Source organism: Cydia splendana, chromosome 26 (assembly GCF_910591565.1).
Source record: "Cydia splendana chromosome 26, ilCydSple1.2, whole genome shotgun sequence".
NCBI lineage: Eukaryota > Metazoa > Arthropoda > Insecta > Lepidoptera > Tortricidae > Cydia > Cydia splendana.
In genome coordinates, this window is record NC_085985.1 from 11,494,128 (window position 1) to 11,513,267 (window position 19,140).

Genomic DNA, 19,140 nt, shown 5'->3' on the forward strand with positions numbered 1-19,140 from the left:
TATTATTTTTGTTGACGCGTAGAAAAAGTATTGTATACAATAGTGATACAATCAAGCTTTTCAATCTCGTACCTTACTTAGACAACCCAACAAGCTTCGTTGTCTAAACACGGCACTCGACTGAAAAGCTCTCCATTATATCACGATTGTATAAAATACTATTTATTGTTTCTTATAAATAATCTCACTCGCGCGACATGTATCGGAGAGCCTAGGTCTCCTTTCTCAAGCACTAACAGTGCGAGCAGCGTTCACGCCGGCCGTGTATCGCGTACTGCTCGCGCGAGTGACTGAAAACCGGCCAAGTGGGAGTCCCACTCGCGCACGAAGGGTTCCGTACCATTACGCAAAAAAATCTCATTTTTTGTATGGGAGCCCCATTTAAATATGTAGTATATTGTTTTTAGTATTTGTAGTAATAGCGGCAACAGAAATACATCATCTGTGAAAATTTCAACTGCCTATCTATCACGGTTCATGATATACAGCCTGGTGACAGACAGACAGACGGACGGACAGGGAGTTTTAGTAATAGGTTCCCGTTTTTACCCTTTGGGTACGGAACCCTAAAAGCAAGTGAGTCTAAACCGTAAAATTATTTAATGTCAGTATGTCTCACACTCACAACAGTTTAAATAAAACATTTATTTACATACAATATATATACAGTGGTACTACTAAACGAAATTAATAACTAGCTTAAATTGGAAGTATTACCTTCTTCAGGCTTGGCCTTCTTGGCGGGTTCGGCGTCGGAGTCGTCGCTGGACGAGTCGGCGGAGCGCTTGAGTTCGCCGTTGGCGGGCTTCGCCGCCGTCGGCGTCGTTGACGCCTCCTTGCGTTGGAAATACTGTTCAACATATATATTTGGTTAAATCAGGTTAATACCATTTGCAGACATAGAAGTTTTTGTGGCATAAACGAGTGTATGAGAAAATGAAACATCGATAAATCTGTAACAGATTAATAATTAAAAGATGTAACTTCTACTTGCTGTAAATTACCGACAAAAAGAACGCAAATACATAGAAAATACAAGTGACTCAGGAACAAATATTTGTGTTCATCATCATCAAACAAATAAAGGCCCTTACCGGGATTAGAACCCGGGACCACCGGCTTCAGGGGCAGGGTCACTACAACCATAGAATAACCAAGTAAGAAAGAAAAGCAACTACATAGTCATATTCACATGTTGGACTAATCTAATGGGTGTAGTGTGTAGTACCTGCGTGACGGCGGCGGGCGGGCAGGCCATGGCGCGGTCCACGTCGGCGCGGCCGACGAGCTGCTCGGGTCCCAGGACGTGTGTGTCGGGTTGGACACGAGCCACGCCGGGTGTAGTGTGTAGTACCTGCGTGACGGCGGCGGGCGGGCAGGCCATGGCGCGGTCCACGTCGGCGCGGCCGACGAGCTGCTCGGGTCCCAGGACGTGTGTGTCGGGTTGGACACGAGCCACGCCGGGTGTAGTGTGTAGTACCTGCGTGACGGCGGCGGGCGGGCAGGCCATGGCGCGGTCCACGTCGGCGCGGCCGACGAGCTGCTCGGGTCCCAGGACGTGTGTGTCGGGTTGGACACGACCCACGCCGGGTGTAGTGTGTAGTACCTGCGTGACGGCGGCGGGCGGGCAGGCCATGGCGCGGTCCACGTCGGCGCGGCCGACGAGCTGCTCGGGTCCCAGGACGTGTGTGTCGGGTTGGACACGAGCCACGCCGGGTGTAGTGTGTAGTACCTGCGTGACGGCGGCGGGCGGGCAGGCCATGGCGCGGTCCACGTCGGCGCGGCCGACGAGCTGCTCGGGTCCCAGGACGTGTGTGTCGGGTTGGACACGAGCCACGCCGGGTGTAGTGTGTAGTACCTGCGTGACGGCGGCGGGCGGGCAGGCCATGGCGCGGTCCACGTCGGCGCGGCCGACGAGCTGCTCGGGTCCCAGGACGTGTGTGTCGGGTTGGACACGAGCCACGCCGGGTGTAGTGTGTAGTACCTGCGTGACGGCGGCGGGCGGGCAGGCCATGGCGCGGTCCACGTCGGCGCGGCCGACGAGCTGCTCGGGTCCCAGGACGTGTGTGTCGGGTTGGACACGAGCCACGCCGGGTGTAGTGTGTAGTACCTGCGTGACGGCGGCGGGCGGGCAGGCCATGGCGCGGTCCACGTCGGCGCGGCCGACGAGCTGCTCGGGTCCCAGGACGTGTGTGTCGGGTTGGGCACGACCCACGCCGGGTGTAGTGTGTAGTACCTGCGTGACGGCGGCGGGCGGGCAGGCCATGGCGCGGTCCACGTCGGCGCGGCCGACGAGCTGCTCGGGACCCAGGACGTGTGTGTCGGGTTGGACACGAGCCACGCCGGGTGTAGTGTGTAGTACCTGTGTGACGGCGGCGGGCGGGCAGGCCATGGCGCGGTCCACGTCGGCGCGGCCGACGAGCTGCTCGGGTCGCTCCCAGAACGACGTGTGCGCCGTCGGGTTGTAGAAGAACACGCGCCCGTCGCCCGACCACACCAAACACCTAGATAAAAAAAAAACATGAAGCTCTTCGTCATGTATGTGTGTCGCAGCGGTATTCTGCGACGTGTCGCGCGCCTTTGAAATGATCGCCCATTCGCTTCTTCTCGCCAAGCTCTCACGTTGCGGCTTGACACGGTGCAATATGGATGAAGACACATGTTGAATTTTATAACAAAATCTAGTAAAATAGATAGCAAATCGCTGGCCCAATATTACAGGGTTCTATGTTACATTTTCAAGATAGTCGAAATTAGACTTAATGTCACTATGACAATGTTCAAATTTCAGTTCGATAAAAGTGAAACAGAACCCTGTAATATTGGGCCAGCGAAATGAGCAATTTATCACAATATTGTGAATATTAAAAAAATCTAATAATACAAAAATACAGCACCTGAAAGTTACAAAATTTAAGTTTTTTTAACTTCCAAAAACGAAATAAGTAAGGATACCGTTCGATTGCTCACATTTTATCCAAAAAAAGATTGTACTGCAACTATATACATAAACGCAATATTTCACCGACAATAACGCAATTTTCTTGTTTTGTTCATACATCAAGATGGACTCTCAGTGACCTTGACGTCAAGTTCACTTATCGTTTTGATAGGGGCGTTTCGCGAATGATGTACGACTGTCGGACTTTGACTATCATTTTAAGCTCAGACCGGACGCTCCGGGGCCCGCGGGTAAGGGCACTTAGGGCGCCAGCATTTTGTATTGTTCAAATTATGCAAATCACTCTCTCATCGGCCTCCATACAATAACCACACCACTTCTGCATTTAACCGTTTAGTCAAAAACCCTTGTAAACCAGTACTTTGGAAAATTATATCAGTTCACTAAGAATTGAAGCTTTTTATTTGAGTGGTCGAGATCCTGTTCTGCACGGCGGCTACAGGCGCTAATCATGAACGTCCTCAAATATAATATAACAAACTGTTGATAATTGTTTATTTCTATCAGTCATTTTGACATGTCTGAGCGAAAAAAAAAACTACGCGCGTGCGATAGAGAACAGACGGGTCAATGAACGGGATTCCTCGTTATAATCGTCCTTTCTTTAGTAAGAACTACTTACCAGGGCGTCCCAGAAATAGGCATAATTGAGATCGGCTTATTCTTCCTCTTCGCTTTCTCCTTTTCCTTCTCCTCTTTCTCTTTCTTCTCCTGCTCCGCTGCCTCGCGCTCGGCCGCCTCGCGGTCGGCTGTTTCGCGCTCTTGCTGTAGACGGACTCGCTCCGCCTCGGCCGCGGCCACCGCCTCCGCGTGCGCTTCTACGTCGATCACTGGGAGAACTGGTCACGTTAGGCGATATTAACCGGCGAGATTTAAAAAAAATACTTAGTATAGGTAAAATAAAACAAATACAATAGTAGTTTGTGTTACAAGGGATCAAAATGATATATTTCCGTCAAGGGCGTACGTTCGAATTGGACTGTTATTCCTGTACTGCCAATAAGAAAGGACCACTGACCTACAGACCACCTTATCGGCATATTACGCCTTCGCGCACGCGTGGCTTAGCTATGGCGTGATCTTATGGGGCAACAGCATTGACGTAATAGCTTGGCATCCTAACCTTAACTTGTAAATATATTAGAGAATCATGCAAATTTGTTAAAAATCACCCAGATATGTTCACTAACATTCGGAGATGTGCCTCGTCGTTTTGAATCTCGTTCCAAAAGTAATTTAACACCAATATCGTCTAATTTAGCGATACATAAAAATGGACCTTATCCCACGTCAATAAGGATTTTTAACAAATTACCGAATCACAAACTGAACCTGACTATAACTTTATACGTATATTAAAACAATTTCTTGTGGAAAATACCTATTATACCGTCGCGGAATATCTACAAAATGATGAGCCAGGATATTGAAAATGGTCATAGATATTATTAACCCTTAATGCATGATTTTTTTTTTCTGCCCGAAATTAATATATGTATCACATAATTGTTTGCCGATTCTAGGAAAAATAGTAAAAAAAATATAACTTCGATTTTCACTGCGAAATCAGTGTTAGAAGTTGAATTGGCTAAATCATATTAATGCAAATATGTAATTTTCAGTAATAGATATATGAAATATTTTACTACCATTAGAAAGGTAGTGTAGTTGTGATATACCTATGATAAAGTTTTTAAATATAAAATAATTATTACAAACCCCGAAAACACCGTTCAAAATCACATACTAAAAATTATCAACTTCTGGATTTTTCCAAGCTTTCTGACTTTTCGTCTTAAAACGAATGTAATTTTTATAAATTAAAAAAATTGCGTAAATTTAACCCTTAAATCATCACCCTACTACTTGACGTTTGCTATAAAGGTGCGTTCAAGAACGTAAGCCTTTTTTTTTTAAATCTGTGAGCTGTTTAATGCTTTGTAGACATTTGGCAACACTATGCATTTAAGGGTTAACATTATATTTTATATAAAATAATTAGACTGAAAGGACCATGGGCAGAAATGTCTCCACCCACCAACAGAAATGAAACATGTCTCATTTAATAGATCTTAGCAACCTGCACCTCTAGCACATCTTGCATCCGCGACTTAGACCGCGACTCGAGTCGACATTCCCGCGGCTGTCAAATCTGTCGATTTCCGTAGCACAACTTGTACCCGCGACTGCAACAGCCGCGTAGAGAACTCAAAGTCGCGGCGCGACTCATCAGTGTTCCCCGATGGAATCAAAGTCTAAACATAAATGCTATTTACATGTGACAACACTGAATCGGAAACAGGGATGCGCTATTTCATTCGTTCTTTGGTGGTAAAAAATCTAGTTTATTGTCGATGGTTAAGTTTTTCCTGTCAAAGTCAAGGAACTTTCAAATTTTGTCAACATTTAATTACGAGAAAAAATATGAAAAAAATGTAAGTAATAGAGCCTTATATACTAAATTTTGATAATATTCCTTAAAATATATAATATATAGTTTATTAATTTCTGTTTAATAAACCTTTTAAATAAAATATTTTTGTAAATAACTATAATTAATGGAATTGCTATTATTGGTTTGGTTCTCATATTCCTGTTGTAAATTGTGTTTTTTTTTCAGAATAAGTCCAGCATTATTCTAGACACGATTGATATCCCAGCACCCAAAAGAAAATATTGTTAACAGGAATGTGCCAACGGGACCCGAAGTGGAGAGTCAGGAAAAGAAACACACTAGGCAAGCTTGTAGGTTTCAAACGCGGAGCTGTCCGTTTCTAAAGTCACTAAGATGTGAGAAGCGCTTTAGCTTTAAGAACACCACCGAGGAAGTGAACTATTATAATAACCATAATGGTTATGGCGTACCTATCTATAGTTCATTTTTTTTTAGCATTAGAAATAAGGTAAACAATCTTGATGTGTTTTTTAATTGAAAAACACATTTTAAAAATAAGTTACAGCAAATATGTAACAATTATGAATCTAATACGATCATTTATATTTTTCTGCTTTCATAAGCAAATATTGTGCCAATAATGGATGGCATGTGTGTGTACTGTGTAACTGTTTATGATTTGACAAATTGATATGAAAAGCTTATTTCATAGTCCTCGATGAAGTCACGACCATATTTTATTTTTTAGTTTACAAACCAATTTTCTTTCCAGGGTGATATTTAATTGTCCTACGCCGCATGTCGGATAAAAAGGAAGAGAGAAAATACTTTTCAAGGGTAATAAAGAAGATTCTTACAATTTCTCTATTGTGGTTCTAGAAGTTAATAATATATTAGGTTTAATAATAAGAAGTCGAATATTGCAAGAATATTGAATAAGGCAAAGCAATATACTATTAATTTAAATATTGTTCTTTTTTTTTTTCACTCCTGTATTTTTTACCTGAAATTAAACAAAAATAAAGTAGGTAGGTACCTACAACTCCTAGAAGCCATGATTAGCTCCCCAAGGCCCACTTCATACCTAATGCTGACAGCAACGTATCATAGCATGATCGTATCAGGCCCTGTCAAACATGAAGTGAAACATCTAGAACGCGGGTATGATCTAGAGGAGTTTCAATATGGTAGACCATATGATAACCGTACCTATGCTACGCAGACTATGACATGAGCGTAACGACTCCTTCAAAATATTGTTGGTCGGGTCGGTCCAGTCACGTCACGGTATGGTGTTGGCAGGGGACGGAATGGTTTAGTGGGTGATGTAAATGATAATATTTCATACAAAGCATGATTTTGAGCCGGATATGATCCTGTTACAGCCACGTATTACATCATTTTGTTACAGTACGATGCAGCGGGCACAGGCCACATGTAGGTATGTTTTGTTGAAGTCGAGGAAGGTTCCAAACGGTACCTAAATAGTAAGAGATTGTTGAAATTAGACATCTAACCGTGATCCTAAATACTACTACTAAGACTATGGCTTACTTAATAAGTTGGATAGTTTGTTTTGAACATTTGTACCTACCCACCTCATCGGCTTCGTTTATGTACAAGCAAGCGGGCTCCGTTGTTAGGTTGATGAAAGTTTTGTGTAAGGAAGTCTTAGGATTACTTTTACAAACTTACGAACCTGAATTGAAATTTAAAAAATCCTACATATGTACCTATTTACTTAATTGAGTACCTACAAGCTAGCTGTTTGAAATTAAAGTTGTAAACATGATGGGTGTGTTGTGGTACTTGTAGGTATCACCGTGCATAATCGATATAAGAGTGCGTAAAGCGCATTTAGTGATTATTCCATACTTCCTTATCCCTTAGGGCAATTAGTAATTATACAAATTATATTATTACATAATATATGAAACTTGTTTTTAAGTTATAATTATCATGAGTTCAGTTAAAAAAGTACTAGCAAACCACCCGCGAGAGCGAGTCGCGTTATAAAGTCGCGTAGACTTCAACTCGCGGATTGACATAAAGCCGAGAGAATATTTTGTCTCAAAATAGGCAGTTGTGCTACGGATTTTAGTTCAAAGTCGCGATCGTTGTCATTTTCTGACAGTGACACCTGATCGCGAGATTGTCGCGGCTCTCGCGCGTGAGTTGTGCTGCCAACACGCGACAAGCCGCCAAGTCGCGCCGATCTGTCTCTTCTCGCGCCTGTCGCGGCCAGTTGTGCTAGAGGTGCTGATGATTTTTTACTATGACGAGGATCGACATATGTATGGGGTTTTCTTGGAAAACCGTGTTTTGTTTTTACATATTTTTTGCTCATTTCATTGAAAGTTTTTGTTTTTTTATTATACTAGTTGATTGATAAACAAGCATGCGGGGCTGCGTGATGGTAAACAGTCACCGCAGCCTATAGACGGATGTAACAACTCATGGTTATCACGTAATACGCGTTACCGACCATGTGACGTAAAGATCTTATGCCACAATACCCAGTAATTGCACTGCCATGTCTCACCCTTCAAACCGGAACACCGCCATGAAAACATAACTGCTTAGGGACAGAAAAAAACCCCATACATAGGGCGATTCTCGTCATAGTAAAAAATCATCAGTTTGCCAAGATCTATTAAATGAGACATGTTTCATTTCTGTTGGTGGGTGGGGACAGTGCCCATACAAATTTGCCCATGGTCCTTTTATTTGAATGCCTAACATTGCCTACGAAATATTTAAATTATACTTTTATCATATTATCATTAAATTATTTTAAATTGTATTTTTAATTCCTAACTTATTAAATTTGCATATGAAATGTTGTTATGTGTAGATCTTAAGTGTATTGCAAGACCCTCATTGAGACATGTAATGATTTACACATAAGACCTTTTTTACACACAAGGAATATGGTGCGAAAGTGATAAAGTTTGCGACCATGATACCGCCGTAGATCAGCTAGAACGTATAAGATGGCAATTAGTTGCCAATAGTCGAATAAATTGCCTTTAGGAATAAATGAAATGAAATGACAATAAATAACTAATTCAGAGTATTTACCTTCAACTTTCCCGTCGATATCCATTTTGTCTTTTTCTGGTTTTTCGCCCTTCTCCTCTGCTATTTTGGCTTGTAGCTCTGCAACAATATAATAATATTAATAATATTCACTCATTTAATTTTATTATTCAGTGTTCTTACAATTTGGTTGTCAACTTCAAACGTTTGCATAGATGGCGCCATCATAGCTTGCCCCTTTTTCTATGAGATTTGGCTGAAAGGGCTGGCATCCAGGGCAGTAACCTTTTGAACGCCAAACGGCGCATCCATTTGCCATGCCACTGACGCCACGGGGGTAAAATTTAGTTTTGTGAATAAATAATGCCAACCTAAAAGTGGGGTGTTTTTCAGTAGATTTTTATCAAAAAACGATCGACGTCAAATGCCGTCGTTGTCACGATTTTGCGTTGACGTCAATTGCCGTGTGTGGCGTACAAAATGTTAAAAAAAACAGGGGGTTAATATGTACTGGCACACTTGGCATGACAAGTGGGGAGACACTCCTGACTTCGGGCAAACTCGGCTCCGCTCGGCTCAGCATTGCTCCGAGCAATTATTAGGGTTGGCACCACTTGACTTCCTTTTGCGTGCACGACTACAGATAAGATAATTGCTTTTTTTAGCATTACAAAGAAGGTAAACAATCTTGGCGTGTCTTTTTATAAAAAAATATTGAAATAACGCTTTAAAAAATTAGTTTATATTATTTATGAAAGCAAAAGAATGTAAAAGATCGTATATGATTTATAATTCTAACATATTTACTGTGACTTATTTCTCAATGGTGATTTTTAATAAAAAGACATGTCAAGATCGCTTACCTTAATATAATGCTAAAAAACGAACTATAGCAGAAAGGGATAGTGCCGTGCATTAGAGAGGGATAACATGATTCGTCCCTGAATCGCTGTCGAACTTCGGTTTTGCAGGAAGTGTCCTTTCTGTACGGTAGTACTATTATTTTTTAGTTTATTCTGTGGCATGACCCCCCCCCCCCCCCTCTCCCTGTTGCTGTGACGTGATATGTGGATGAGCTCTTAGAGGGTATAGTGGGGCCGGCCTAGGGGTCCTCAAAAGGGCCTACCTTCCAGCTCCTTCATGGGCTTGGGCTTCTCCCACACGCTCTCGCCCTTGCCGGCGTTGTAGTAGTAGGGCCGCCCGTCCGGCGCCCGGTGCGCGCTCCACTCCGCGGCCGCCGCCACCAGCGCCGCGGGGATCACCTGCACCACATACCTTCCAGCTCCTTCATGGGCTTGGGCTTCTCCCACACGCTCTCGCCCTTGCCGGCGTTGTAGTAGTAGGGCCGCCCGTCCGGCGCCCGGTGCGCGCTCCACTCCGCGGCCGCCGCCGCCAGCGCCGCGGGGATCACCTGCACCACATACCTTCCAGCTCCTTCATGGGCTTGGGCTTCTCCCACACGCTCTCGCCCTTGCCGGCGTTGTAGTAGTAGGGCCGCCCGTCCGGCGCCCGGTGCGCGCTCCACTCCGCGGCCGCCGCCGCCAGCGCCGCGGGGATCACCTGCACCACATACCTTCCAGCTCCTTCATGGGCTTGGGCTTCTCCCACACGCTCTCGCCCTTGCCGGCGTTGTAGTAGTAGGGCCGCCCGTCCGGCGCCCGGTGCGCGCTCCACTCCGCGGCCGCCGCCGCCAGCGCCGCGGGGATCACCTGCACCACATACCTTCCAGCTCCTTCATGGGCTTGGGCTTCTCCCACACGCTCTCGCCCTTGCCGGCGTTGTAGTAGTAGGGCCGCCCGTCCGGCGCCCGGTGCGCGCTCCACTCCGCGGCCGCCGCCGCCAGCGCCGCGGGGATCACCTGCACCACATACCTTCCAGCTCCTTCATGGGCTTGGGCTTCTCCCACACGCTCTCGCCCTTGCCGGCGTTGTAGTAGTAGGGCCGCCCGTCCGGCGCCCGGTGCGCGCTCCACTCCGCGGCCGCCGCCGCCAGCGCCGCGGGGATCACCTGCACCACATACCTTCCAGCTCCTTCATGGGCTTGGGCTTCTCCCACACGCTCTCGCCCTTGCCGGCGTTGTAGTAGTAGGGCCGCCCGTCCGGCGCCCGGTGCGCGCTCCACTCCGCGGCCGCCGCCGCCAGCGCCGCGGGGATCACCTGCACCACATACCTTCCAGCTCCTTCATGGGCTTGGGCTTCTCCCACACGCTCTCGCCCTTGCCGGCGTTGTAGTAGTAGGGCCGCCCGTCCGGCGCCCGGTGCGCGCTCCACTCCGCGGCCGCCGCCGCCAGCGCCGCGGGGATCACCTGCACCACATACCTTCCAGCTCCTTCATGGGCTTGGGCTTCTCCCACACGCTCTCGCCCTTGCCGGCGTTGTAGTAGTAGGGCCGCCCGTCCGGCGCCCGGTGCGCGCTCCACTCCGCGGCCGCCGCCGCCAGCGCCGCGGGGATCACCTGCACCACATACCTTCCAGCTCCTTCATGGGCTTGGGCTTCTCCCACACGCTCTCGCCCTTGCCGGCGTTGTAGTAGTAGGGCCGCCCGTCCGGCGCCCGGTGCGCGCTCCACTCCGCGGCCGCCGCCACCAGCGCCGCGGGGATCACCTGCACCACATACCTTCCAGCTCCTTCATGGGCTTGGGCTTCTCCCACACGCTCTCGCCCTTGCCGGCGTTGTAGTAGTAGGGCCGCCCGTCCGGCGCCCGGTGCGCGCTCCACTCCGCGGCCGCCGCCGCCAGCGCCGCGGGGATCACCTGCACCACATACCTTCCAGCTCCTTCATGGGCTTGGGCTTCTCCCACACGCTCTCGCCCTTGCCGGCGTTGTAGTAGTAGGGCCGCCCGTCCGGCGCCCGGTGCGCGCTCCACTCCGCGGCCGCCGCCGCCAGCGCCGCGGGGATCACCTGCACCACATACCTTCCAGCTCCTTCATGGGCTTGGGCTTCTCCCACACGCTCTCGCCCTTGCCGGCGTTGTAGTAGTAGGGCCGCCCGTCCGGCGCCCGGTGCGCGCTCCACTCCGCGGCCGCCGCCGCCAGCGCCGCGGGGATCACCTGCACCACATACCTTCCAGCTCCTTCATGGGCTTGGGCTTCTCCCACACGCTCTCGCCCTTGCCGGCGTTGTAGTAGTAGGGCCGCCCGTCCGGCGCCCGGTGCGCGCTCCACTCCGCGGCCGCCGCCGCCAGCGCCGCGGGGATCACCTGCACCACATACCTTCCAGCTCCTTCATGGGCTTGGGCTTCTCCCACACGCTCTCGCCCTTGCCGGCGTTGTAGTAGTAGGGCCGCCCGTCCGGCGCCCGGTGCGCGCTCCACTCCGCGGCCGCCGCCGCCAGCGCCGCGGGGATCACCTGCACCACATACCTTCCAGCTCCTTCATGGGCTTGGGCTTCTCCCACACGCTCTCGCCCTTGCCGGCGTTGTAGTAGTAGGGCCGCCCGTCCGGCGCCCGGTGCGCGCTCCACTCCGCGGCCGCCGCCGCCAGCGCCGCGGGGATCACCTGCACCACATACCTTCCAGCTCCTTCATGGGCTTGGGCTTCTCCCACACGCTCTCGCCCTTGCCGGCGTTGTAGTAGTAGGGCCGCCCGTCCGGCGCCCGGTGCGCGCTCCACTCCGCGGCCGCCGCCGCCAGCCCCGGCGGGATCACCTGCCACACATATTACACAAGAGATATAGGCTTGATGACTAATTTTCATTTATGGTATCAATCGATCAGGTTTGTTTTTAGCAATAAATGTCTATATGGGGGCTATCATATATATAAAATTGAAAAACCAGAACGGGATAAAAAACGAGCGAAGAAGAGAGATGGCGCCTTACAAATTTCTAAAAAAGTTTTTGACACGTATCTCGAATACAACGCACGTATGATAAGAAAAAACTGTTTAAATCTATTATCTACATATGAGAATAAAACTAGAACATAAAAACTATCGCTTTCGATGCGTATTTAATTTACAATAAGGAAAAGAAATTTTCATAACAATCTTCATTTTACGACTTCGACCATTTCTCGGCAACTCTCGGTTGCTTTCGTTTGGCGGTGCTACAGATTAGACCAAATAATCCGTAAGTTAAAGTAACCTAAATTATGTTTGTCATGTTGGTACACAGGTATTTCTGAGTTTTTTTACACAAAGTAAAATAAAAAGTGCTGCCAACCTCAACCTTAGTCCATAGCCCATACGAGTGAATTATGGCATTTATGACATATCAATCAAATTAATATTATCGTATGATTATCGTGTTAATAATTTGTATTTTATTGTTTTAAATTTCTTTATGAGTTATTATTATTCAGATTGATTTTCATGGCTTCGGCAAACATTGTCATTCGTCCAGGGAAAGGGCTGCCGAGATGAGCCAAAAATACAAAGTTATAGAATGGGAGACGAGCGTACTTGGGACAACAAAATGGGAGACGCCCAATGGCGAGAGCTATCGCAAGATCGCAAGAAACATGACGTGATCTGGTATCGGAGGCCAGGTGAGTCCTTTGGATCGTTGCGTCACCTTAGCCGTAGTAATGTTAAGATCCAGAAAGGGAAATGGGGACTACCTACGTTTGTATGAAAAGGCGATTTATGGGTGGTGGTCGTCCATATTCGTGGCTTAAAGCGGAAAATAAGTAATCTAATGAACGTTTTTGCAACTAGGCTTACAACAATAAGTAATAATTTTATGTTAAAACAAGTTTTAAATAAATACCTACGTACGTTATAAGAAATTTTCGAATTAAGTTATCCAAATAACGGCTACCTACTTGACAAATAAGAAATCCTTATCACAGTTATAAACCCTGGCAGGGTTGAATACATAATAATGTCGGTATTTAACTAAACATAAGACAAACTCTTTATTTCATTTACGCGAGCGGAGCTGCGGGCCCGTCTAGTACACTATAAAAAGGCAAGACCAAAAAAGAACCAGGCTCGGAATGTCGAAAAAATGGGTCCGAATGGCGTAACGATGGAATGCTCCTAAATGTGTCCGAATGGCGTAACGATGGAATGCTCCTAAATGTGTCCGAATGGCGTAACGATGGAATGCTCCTAAATGTGTCCGAATGGCGTAACGATGGAATGCTCCTAAAGATGTAATCGGGAGTTATTTGAAAAGATAAAATAATTAAAATATTGTGCATATTTGAGAACTTAAAACGAACCTCACGGGATTCAAAGTAATAAAGAAAAGAGAAAGAAGAATAGTGTTGTTACCGTCTCTTCTTTCTTGGGTGGTGGCTGCGCGGCCGGCGGCAGGTCGGCCGGCTCGGCGGCGCCGGGCGCGCCTGTCGCTGCTCCTGTTCACAAATAAATCCTTTTAATATTAACGTTTCAGTATGAGATTCGCAGTTACAAGGCGCTGGTGATTTATAGCACTTAAGAGGGAAGTTCAACACAATAAAAGGAAGACCATGAATATTAACATTTTTAATTCAAATTTAATCAATTTAATTTATCAAATGCTCAAAATGAGTCCCATTCTGTTGAATACAAAGTCGCACTCTTCTGATTATTTCGCTAAATTTCACATCAAATGTTATAACAATGAAGTATACTTCATGGTCTTCCTTTTATTTCTGACACTATGTTATTTAGCAAAAAATAATCCTTATGATGAATCCTTTCGATCGGTATGATAAAACTACAGAATGATTTTTTTTCTCGTGTAGCGGGTTCGATTCCCGGTTCAACCACGTAATTATTTAAAAATGTATGAATGCAGTTTAAATTGTTTTTTTAAATTAAAATAATGTCTTCTTTCAGCAAAATATCCTATCTACGATATTTAAGGTACTTTCCCTTGATGTCCCATAGTCTTGGGTTGGGACACCCTGTATGTATATACTTTCAAACAAAAAAATAATTTTCCAAATCGATTCAACAATGACGGAACTATGAGGTAGCATACATACAAACAAAAATACGGTCGAATTGATAACCTCCTATTTTTTGAAGTCGGTTAAAAAACAATCTGTATACTAACCGGAATTAGGAACGTTAGCGGTAGCCAAGTTAGGCGGCGGCTGCGCGACGAGCGGCGGCGGCCAGCCGCCCCAGCCGCCCCACGCGCCGGACAAGCCGCCCGGACCCGGACCCGGACCGCCCGGCCCCGGACCGCCCGGACCCGGACCGCCCGGCACCGGACCCCCGCCCACACCGGGGACTCCGGGCACGCCCGGCCCACCGGGCACGCCGGCGAAGCCGGGTGGATTGTTGAATCCTGTACAAATTAAAAATTCATATTAAGGGACTTATTTACTTCCTGCTGGTATAACGACCCATAGATTATCTTGGCTTGTGTGTGTGTGTGTGTGTGTGTGTGTGTGTGTGTGTGTGTGCGCGCGTGTGTGTGTGTGTGACAAAACAAACTAAACATACTTGTGTACTTTTACATTCTTGTGTCGTTTTATGCAATCCGGGAATCCCGGAACATATTTATTGAAATAATTTAATTAAGGGCCGATACAGACGGACTGTAACTTGAATGGGAACTGCACGCCGATGTTGCAGTTGGCGTGCAGTTCCCATTCAAGTTGCAGTCGGGTTGCAGTCCGACTGTACCGGCGCTATGAAGCCGCCTCCATAATTACCTAACCTTTGCCGTGTTTTTTACAACTTGACGTCAAGTTTAGGTAAATATCTATCCGAATAAGGACCGTGCGCGTTGTGGAGGTTCTGCCATCTTGTGGCCTGAATCGGAAACATAAACATGTACACTGCCAAAGCAAGTGCTACAATCTACCGTTCTCGTGTACACTAGGATTGTGCTGTTGTTATGTAATACCTGGCGGGGGGTTGTTGGGGAAGCCCTGCGGCGGCGGGGCGCCGGCGCCCGGCGGGAACCCCGAAGACGGCGGGAAGTTCATGTTGCCTACGGACCAACAAAAAATTTAGCGATAACTTTATATTATACAGTGTGGAAAAATAAGTCAGGCCCTGGAGGAAAACTACCTTAGATCCTTAAATTGACTCATTTTACTTAAAGGAGTTATTCCTTTATTTTTAAAAAGTCAAGTCCGACTGGAGCCGTCCGCGTCCGCAAGCAGCCGACCGGTGGTGACGACAAGGTTATATATCTATATTTCGTTCTTTTTAGCATTAGAAAAAGACTACGCGATCTTTTAATTGAAAAACGCTTTAAAAACCTCAGTAACTAATACTTATGAAAGCAAAAGAATGTAACTAATCGTATATGATTCATAAATGTTACATATTTGCCGTGACTTCCAAAAGTGTTTTTCAATAAAAAGACACGTCATAATTGTTTACCTTTTTACACGACTGCCCAAAAAAAAGAGTGTATTGTTTCTGATGCTAAAAAAAGGAAAACTATCTGAGCCACCAGCATCACCTGGCGCCTGGCGGGATTATGGCTGGTGTGTTGGTGTAGAGCAGCGGTCGGCAACCTTTTAGCAGCCAAGGGCCACATAGTAGTTAACGAAGTTGACGCGGGCCGCACTTTGTTAATATTTATTACTTTATCAGACATTGTCGTTTGTCAATATTACATACAAAATAGCCAGGGAGGCTCGCGGGCCGCAAGTGAGAGGTTCGCGGGCCGCATGCCGACCGCTGGTGTAGAGTGGAGGCTGTAGAGCGGGATAGTTACCGTTGGGCGGCTGCAGGGCGGGGGAGCGCTCGCCGGGCGGCGAGTCGTCAGTCTCGCTGGGACTGCGCGCTTCTGGCGCGTTCCTGTTCTCCGGCTTGCCCCCTGTTAACAAGAAGAAGACATTTATTGTAAAAAACCTTCTACATACAGCGCCACTTCAGTTACAAAATAAAACCGGCCAAGTGCGAGTCAGACTCGCAAACGAAGGGTTCCGTACCATTATCTATAAAGGATCTATATCTGAATCCCTAAAATCTTTTCTCCTATCTTTGCATTCCCTAATATTGTTTGTCATAATGATCAGATGTCCTAACGCGCGTATTCCCTAATTTTGGTTTCCCTATTATTGAATGGGCGATTTTTTTTTGTCCTAATATCTTTTTCCCTAATGACACTTTCCATATTGAGTATTTATCCTAATGTTATGTAGCATAATTATTTTTTTGCCTAATTATTGTTAGGCCTAAAAATTATATATCCTAACCATCATGTTACCTAATTTCACTTAGCCTATCGTTGCTTGACCTAACACTCGTATGCCCTAATTTTGATTTCCCTATTGCGTTTCGTTTTTACAATGGTCGCAGTTCTAACCTAACCTAACCCACTTTTGTGACAGCAGTTCGTTTTTGCGAGGATCACAGTTCTAACCTAACCTAACCCACTTTTGTGGCAACATTTCGTTTTTACAATGGTCGCAGTTCTAACCTAACCTAACCCACTTTTGGGGCAGCAGTTCGTTTTTGCGAGGGTCACGGTTCTAACCTAACCTAACCCACTTTTGTGGCAACAGTTCGTTACCATTCATTATGGAAAGTAATTGTTATGATAATTGATCAATAGGAAAAGTAACTGTTATGACGATTGATCATTAGGGTAATAGCCATTAGGTCAAAACAGTTAGAACATGTTATTTTATGCCAAACATTGTTAGGGATTTCGAAGAATATGGTAAATAACATTAGGGATCTTGATAGTTATGGTACAAATGCTTAGGGCAAATGAGTCTTAGGCTAACCATTACATTATGGAAAATAATCGTTATGACAATTGATCGTTAGGGCATGTGCCCATTAGGACAAACCAGTTAGGGCAAGTGACTTTAGGACAAACGTTGTTAGGGATTCAGAATGACACCCATCTATAAAAACGGTCACCCATCCAAGTACTGATCCCGCCCGACGTTGATTAACTTCGGTCAAAAATCACGTTTGTTGTATGGGAGCCCCACTTAAATCTTTATTTTATTGTTTTTAGTATTTGTTGTTATAGCGACAACAGAAATACATCATCTGTGAAAATTTCAACTGTCTAGCTATCACGGTTCGTGAGATACAGCCTGGTGACAGACAGACGGACGGACGGACGGACGGCCAGCGGAGTCTTAGTAATAGGGTCCCGTTTTACCCTTTGGGTACGGAACCCTAAAAAAGAACTTACTAAACACTTAAAGGGTATACAGGGTAAGTTAAAGTAAATGTTACACAAATAGACAAGTCCACCAGCAGAGTGGAAAAGAAAAGAAAAAGGAGTACTTAAGGAAAAGAGTTAACACATCATTGTTCTTCTTCTTTTTAGGGGCTATATAAGGCTCCAAAGCGTAGCTATGTATCACTGCGACCATTCCTGATCTATTGTGATCGCCACCTACTACAACTCTCGATCCAAACCTGCAACTTCAAACAGCTGCAGGATCTTTTTGGTCTCGAGAGACTTTAACTCCTCCGGGCGCAATGTGTCCGCCCAGGATCAGGTCACGAGTACGCATTAGGCAAGGGCACTCTGTGAGGATGTGCAAGGGCGTCTCTGCCTCCATACAGAGTCTGCACCGCAAGTTAGACGCTTAGTTTAAACTCGAAGCGAAGAACAGCGTCCGTCTTCAAATGTAAGACTAGTCCATAGTGAAGAGTAACAGATGAAAGGAGTTAACACATCATTGTTAGTCTTTGACTGCACCAGTGTCAGGGAGAAACTACATTGTTCATGGCTGTGTAAGCTCCTAACTTGTATAATTTATTGACAGACGACCGGTCTGGCCTGGTGGGTAGTGACCCTGCCTGTGAAGCCGATGGTGCCTTTAAAAAACCCGTAGAGGTCGGATCAAAAACTAAGTATAGTCCGACTCACGCTTGATTGCATATTTCATATTTCTAATAGATTTTCCTGGTAAAATTTTAGACCCAGTAGTTTCGGAGATTATTAATTAATTATTAATTCAGCCTATATACGTCCCACTGCTGCGGGCTCAGCACGGTTCCATTTTTATCGACTATCACTATGCGCGTCCCTTTCGCACTTACATACTTGTTAGAACGTGACAGGCATGGTGACAAGGGATAAATACGCGACCGTGCTAAGCCGCCTGGGCACAGGCCTCCTCTCATGTGCGAGAGGGCTTGGGCTATAGTCCCCACGCTAGCCCAATGCGGATTGGGGACTTCACATACACCTTTGAATTTCTTCGCAGATGTATGCAGGTTTCCTTACGATGTTTTCCTTCACCGAAAAGCTAGTGGTAAATATCAAATGATATTTCGTACATAAGTTCCGAAAAACTCATTGGTACGAGCCAGGATTTGAACCCGCGACCTCCGGATTGAAAGTCGGGCGTCATATCCACTCGGCCACCACCGCTTACCACTTACCGCTTACCGCTTACTTAGTTTCGGAGATAATTGGTCATTTTTTGGCGATTTTCTTAAATAACTTCTAAACTATTAATATTAAAATTACAAAAAAATATATTCGAGATTCTCGAAATTAGCTTTTTCATTTGATATGTAACACGATATAGTTTAAAAAACATTATTTTTAAATTTTCTCATTTACCCCCCAAAAGTGGCCTCCATGTTTAAAATTCAATTATTTACGTAAGATGTCCGTCTTTGGCTCACGAATTTACATATGTGCACAAAATTTCAATTTCATTGGTCCAGTACTTTTGGAGAAAATAGGTTGTGACAGACGGACAGACAGACAGAAGCACAAGTGATGCTATAAGGATTCCGTTTTTTCCTTTTGAGGTACGGAACCCTAAAAGGAACATACTATAGTTGGTCAAGCAAATCTAGTCAGTAGAATAAGGTGGCAAATTAAAAAAATGTAGGCGCGAAGGGTTATCGTCCCATAGAAA

General features: G+C 45.9%; 1 protein-coding gene across 1 annotated transcript in view; it reads right to left on the reverse strand.

Moving 5' to 3' along the window:
- Positions 1-19,140, reverse strand: part of LOC134803087 (uncharacterized) — a 94,156-nt gene that overhangs the window by 58,018 nt on the left and 16,998 nt on the right. The window contains exons 5-19 of the mRNA XM_063775794.1: positions 16,008-16,109; positions 15,183-15,269; positions 14,382-14,618; positions 13,613-13,695; positions 11,907-12,042; positions 11,460-11,744; positions 11,013-11,297; positions 10,603-10,850; positions 10,417-10,552; positions 9,970-10,254; positions 9,523-9,807; positions 8,439-8,516; positions 3,585-3,801; positions 1,229-2,504; positions 718-850 (exon numbers count right to left, since the gene is read on the reverse strand). Of these exons, the coding sequence (XP_063631864.1) occupies positions 718-850; positions 1,229-2,504; positions 3,585-3,801; positions 8,439-8,516; positions 9,523-9,807; positions 9,970-10,254; positions 10,417-10,552; positions 10,603-10,850; positions 11,013-11,297; positions 11,460-11,744; positions 11,907-12,042; positions 13,613-13,695; positions 14,382-14,618; positions 15,183-15,269; positions 16,008-16,109 (3,873 nt within the window). The remainder of the gene's footprint in view (positions 1-717; positions 851-1,228; positions 2,505-3,584; positions 3,802-8,438; positions 8,517-9,522; positions 9,808-9,969; positions 10,255-10,416; positions 10,553-10,602; positions 10,851-11,012; positions 11,298-11,459; positions 11,745-11,906; positions 12,043-13,612; positions 13,696-14,381; positions 14,619-15,182; positions 15,270-16,007; positions 16,110-19,140) is intronic.